This window comes from Tupaia chinensis, unplaced genomic scaffold, assembly GCF_000334495.1.
Source record: "Tupaia chinensis unplaced genomic scaffold, TupChi_1.0 Scaffold000238_1, whole genome shotgun sequence".
Taxonomy (NCBI): Eukaryota; Metazoa; Chordata; class Mammalia; order Scandentia; family Tupaiidae; genus Tupaia; species Tupaia belangeri.
Genome location: NW_006159716.1, coordinates 8,158,710 through 8,163,867, shown reverse-complemented (window position 1 = coordinate 8,163,867; position 5,158 = coordinate 8,158,710). Strand labels below are relative to the sequence as shown.

Below are 5,158 nucleotides of genomic sequence, written 5' to 3'. Positions count from 1 at the left end.
GTCTGCCCCCCTCTCAGGCCCCTGCCTGTCCTTTCCTGCGGCCTGGTGTGGCGGCTGGCAGCTGCAGGCACGGGAACTAACTGAAGCCGTATTGTCCACCTGTCCCCGCCCCGCCGCCTGGTTGTCTCTGGCCACATTCTGAGGGCCTCTCTTCTGTGCCAGTTCCAACTCTGGGTGCCATGCTGCAGGACGGGCCACCCCCCACAGGGCCAGCCGGGCCTGCTCCCCAACTGGATGCCTCTTCTCACGGGACACGGGCTCTCCTGCCTGGAAAGCACACTCACCATAGGTGAAGAAGCTTGGCAGGTAGAGGACCTTCCTCCCCAGCACATTGGTCCCCAGGGTGGGGGGCATCGGCTCATGGCCCACCTTCAAAGACAAAAGCAAGGTCAGTTTCCACTGGCGAGTCCATCTCTGGCTTCTCTGTCCTGGGTCTGTAACTCTCCTCCCCCAAATTCTAGGGCTAGTCCCGTTCACGCTTTCCCATCCAAACACCAGAAGCCTCACTACTGTCTGTGACCACCAGCAACGTGAGCTCTCTCAATGACAGAAACGCCCAGTCCCAGAACCTGCCGACTGCAATCTAAGTTGCAGGCTTCCCCATTACCACCTTCCAATCCCAGCTGTGTCAAGAGTGGAAACGTCCACTCCTATGTACTCTGAACCCCACTCTCATCTCAGAGTCTTGGCTAACGCTCACGCCAGGCCGACGACTTCGTTCCAACCTCAGTTCCAAAAGGGAAACCACCAAAACACATCACACCCAAACCTTGGTCCCAAAGTTGGTCAAGCAGCGCAGCTCTACGGCACCCATTCCGGAGTTCACCACACTCAAATTTCTTACCTGATCCCCTGACGCCATTCCCAGACCTGGCCCACGGCTGGCTACCTCAGATCCCATCTGTTCCTCACGCATATCCTAACGGGTTTGCACCTCAAACATCCCGTGTTCCCGTAACCAACGCCCCCTCACTTCTGCAGGGCCATCACAATGCTGCACAAGGGCTGGCCTAACAGAAGCACACGTTAATCCATGGTGGGTGAAGGATCCGTGTGAGGGGCGTGGTCTCTGTGAGGGGCAGGGCCATTTGCTGTGCTGTCAACTAATGGGAAGATTCTCTCTGTTGCCAGGCAGGAGACCAAGTGTCTAGCCTAGTACCCAGGTTGGGGTGAGATGGTGCCAGGACACCAGTCCAATGTCCTCGAAGCAGGCCAGCTGTGCCCAGGGACCAGAGCAGCTCCTCCGGATATGGAAGAGGACCAGGCCTGTAGCCATAGAGGGAGCAGAAACAGCAGGTTAAGCAGCTCTGCCTTGTGAGCAGCGAATGGTGTAATGGTTACATCACTGGACTCCCATGCAGTTGACCATGCTTCGAGTCTTGGATCTAGCAGCTTAAAACTTACACTGGGTGCATGCGTGTGCATGCCCAAAATCCCGAGAGGGAGAATGGAACAGAAGGGACTGTGGCGTGGCCATCCCCCTGGGATGATTTCTTGCTTTGTCTCTGTCTCTTGGGCAAACATAAGTGCCCTATAGCAAAAATGATCTCTCTCTAAAAAAAAGCTCTGCCTTAAGGCCAGCAGGTGGCACAGTAGGATTGTACTGGACTCCCACTGGTTGACCATAGTTCAAGTCCTGGACCCGGTGGCGTGAAACTCACGCTGGGTGTGTGTGCATGTGTGCCCAGAATCCCAAGATGAAAATGGAGAAGGAATTACAGTATGGCCAACACCCCTGGGGAGTGATTTTTCACTTTCTGTCTCTCTGTCTCTGTTTCTCCAGCAAGCACACACACCCTACAGCAACAATCTCTCTTGGGGCCAGTAGGTGACGTGGTGGTTAAGGACGCTGAACTCTCGCATGGCTGACAGTGGTTCAAGTCCCGGACCTGGCGGTTTGCTTTCCCACTTTCTCACACTCTGTCCCTCTCTGGGAAATTAAAATAAACAAAGTTAAATAAAAGAATTTTTTAAAAAATTCTCAAAAAAAAGAAAAGCAGCTCTGCCTTAAAAACTGGCTGAAGAGTGTGTCGAGCACTTGTCTAGCTGTTTCCGTTTTTCTTTGCCTCAGTCAGGGGCAAGTGTTCAGGCTGTCCCTGTGGATGTGATTCTGAGACACGTGACAGATTACGGAGTGTAAATTTAAAAACTCCTCTATAAGGGCAGTCTTTTTTTTTTTTTTTTCTTTTTTAAGCTTTTGCCATAGGGAAAACGTGCCCTTGCTAAAGAGAGACAGAAAATAAGAAATAAGAAATCATCCCGGGGGATGGCCACGCCTCAATCCCTTCTGCTCCATTCTCCCCTTGGAATTTTGGCCATGCACCCACATGTGCCTGGTGTGACTTTCAAGCTGCCAGGTCCAGGATTCGAACAGTGGTCGACCATGTGGGAGTCCAGCACCTTAACTACCATGTCACCTACTGGGCCATATAGAGACTGACTTAAAAAAAATTTTTATTTTAATTCTAGCCCAGGAGAGCCCCTGGAGGCAAGGGATGAGCCAGCTGGCACGGGCAGCCAGCCTGGCCGTTCCAGACGGTGCCCTTCTGGGTTAAAAGTTCAGAGGGTCTGAGTTCAGAAGTTTGGTCTGATTTTTTGTTCACTTCAATAAAGATGTCATTCCCTTCATATCCTCCACTCCAAGTCCCAACTACTGCTCCCAGTCTTGTCACTACAACTTGGGAGACCCACTAATTCCACTTTCACCCTTAAATCTGTGTCCTTCCAGCACAGAGTCCCCTGACTCCCCAAACTGTTGATCTATTTCCTACTCGGGTTATCAGGGGCACACTGGCTGTATCTCACCCCCAAGTCTGTTGCTAATTCATGTTCACCTAACATCACCCCAAGTCTGTTAACCTACTTTTAACGGCGGCCAAAGCTGTGGCCCTATGGCAGATGCTGGTAGGGCCAGTCCACCTTCTTCAAGTCTTCTGCCCAGACCTAACGTCTGGCCTGCACTTAGGCACTCCATCTAGGTAACCCCCAAATCTGTCCTGTCCCCCAAACAGCAATCAGCCTTTGTGCAACATGTTCCTCTGATTCCCAAGCTCTCACTCTAAAATTGGTTCCACTCAGAGCCACTGGGTTCAAATCAGGTAGGCCACCTCTGCCAGTCAGCAGGGCTCCCCCTTCCTTGCCTACCCGTCCTCTCTCTGGCTCTTACTCTTCAGTCTCCCTCACACTCCCCTCCCCTGCCAAACCTCTGGATTTCCATTTTCTTTTCAAACCTGCAAACCAAACCACCACCGTCCAAAAGATGAAGCCACCTCCCCATCTCCTCCAGAGTCCGCCATGCCTTGTGCTCCAGCATCCTTCACGCCACAGACCCTCCTCCTGGACACCCCGCAATCCAGCCCGCACCCAACCTCCCTCCCTCAGTCCCAGTACTCTCACCTCCTGCCTCCGAGACAGTTTTTCTCCTGAACCTGTAATCTCGATCGCTCTCACATAACCAAATGCCAGTCTGGACCCTTTCCCCATCAGCCATCTCCAGATCTGACACGACTGGTTTCTCGTGGGGCACCTTCGCACCCCTGACAGAGTATCCTCATTCCTCGTCATATTCCTGGTGGCACCCAGAAATCCATGACCCCTACTTCTTAGACCCATTCTCAAGGCCTCCTCTGGCATTCCTAGTGTATGTTACCGTCTCTCGGTCCAATATAATGACAAGAAAACCTGACACACACTTGCCTCAACTCGAATCAAACCTCAAATCTCAGTTGGGTCTCCATCTCAATTTTTGCCCCCACCCCCTTCTTAACTGGAATATCCTATCCCACACCTTCATGCATCAGCTCAGACCTAAACACCCCCTCATCAAAACACCCCCCTCATTTGCCCGCCTAATTCTGCCAAATGCACACACACACACACCACACACACGCTTCTTCCAGCTCATGCCCTATCTCCAGCATCCATAGCGCACTGCTGGCCACCACCACTGCGCCTATGCACCCCTCCACTCCAGAGACACCCCATCTCGTTCTCAATTCTTGCTAGCCCCCACCTATTCTCCACTGTCCCTTCTGCCCAATTCCAACACTCTCATACCCCGTCAGCCCGCCCGACCCCCGGACAGAGCACAGCGTCCATCCGGACCCCAACCATTTCTGTTCTCTTATCCAAATGCGTCATCCCCTTCCTCCTAAAAGCCGCCTCGCTCCGGCCTCCAGACACATCGCCGCCACTCCCCTCCCCCAATGCGTTGCCCGATCTGTTCCCCTCCTCCCACCAAATCTGTCGTCGCCATCAAATCCGGAGCCCCCGTCTCCTGTGAACGAGAGCTCTCCCCGCTCTATTCTTTGCCTGCGCACTCTCCCACCAAATTCCGTCACCATTAAACCCAATACCTCTGTCCCCTCCTCTCCCACAGTCTGAAGTCCTGGCTTCCATGGCCCTGGCGCCCACTCCTTTGTCCCTCAAGCCTTTTCAACCCACCTCTACCAAATTTGGAGTCCCCGTCCCCTCGGCCCCATGATGAGCTGCTCCCCTCCTTCTCAATACTCTGCCTCGGCGCCCCCATCAACCTTGCCACCCCTTCGCCAAAACTTCTCGCCCTTCCTCTGTTGTTACTTCTCGGCCCCAAATCGATGCCCTTCCCTAGCCTGTGTCCACCGCTCCCAAATCAGCCTGCGTCCCACGGCCCTCTGCCCTGAACCCCTCCAGACGCCTAGTGTCTCCCACCCTCTCCCAAATCTGTTTTGAAGCCTCCGCTCCCTCTCCTACACCCCGTATTCTAGACTCCTCACCGCTTCCCTCCTCTCTCCCGCCCCGCAGACCTCGCAAACCCGCCTCTCCCCCATCGGTCGCCATGGCCTCCTCGGCCCCAGTCCTCCGGGTTCGGCCTGTCACCTTCACAGGGTCCCGTCTCCCTACGGCGTCGCCAGCCCCCCACCTGGATGAGCAGCTTCACGTAGAGCAGCGGGTGGCTGAGCGCCGTCACGCCCGCGCCCAGGGCCACGAAAAGAGCCTCGGTGGTCGGGGCGTTGTCCCCGGAGCCCAGACCCCCGGACGCTCCATCCATCCTGCGGGCCGTGGGCTGCGCCGCAGGCCGAGGGTGGCGAGGGTGAGCGCGGTGCGCGGGCGGCGGATCGCGAGCACGGGCCTCGACCCCCGCTGCTGCTCCGCCGCGAGCTCCCGCTCCCGCCCCCCC

At 55.2% G+C, this 5,158-nt stretch overlaps 1 protein-coding gene across 1 annotated transcript in view; it reads right to left on the bottom strand.

The window, feature by feature from the left end:
- The window catches only part of MTCH1 (mitochondrial carrier 1), a gene marked incomplete at its 5' end in the record, with an annotated part of 18,226 nt that extends 13,071 nt beyond the window's left edge, over positions 1-5,155 (bottom strand). The window contains 2 exons of the mRNA XM_014587824.1: positions 285-369; positions 4,901-5,155. Coding sequence (XP_014443310.1) covers positions 285-369; positions 4,901-5,155 — 340 coding nt within the window. The remainder of the gene's footprint in view (positions 1-284; positions 370-4,900) is intronic.
- Between the last annotated feature and the right edge of the window lie 3 nt (positions 5,156-5,158).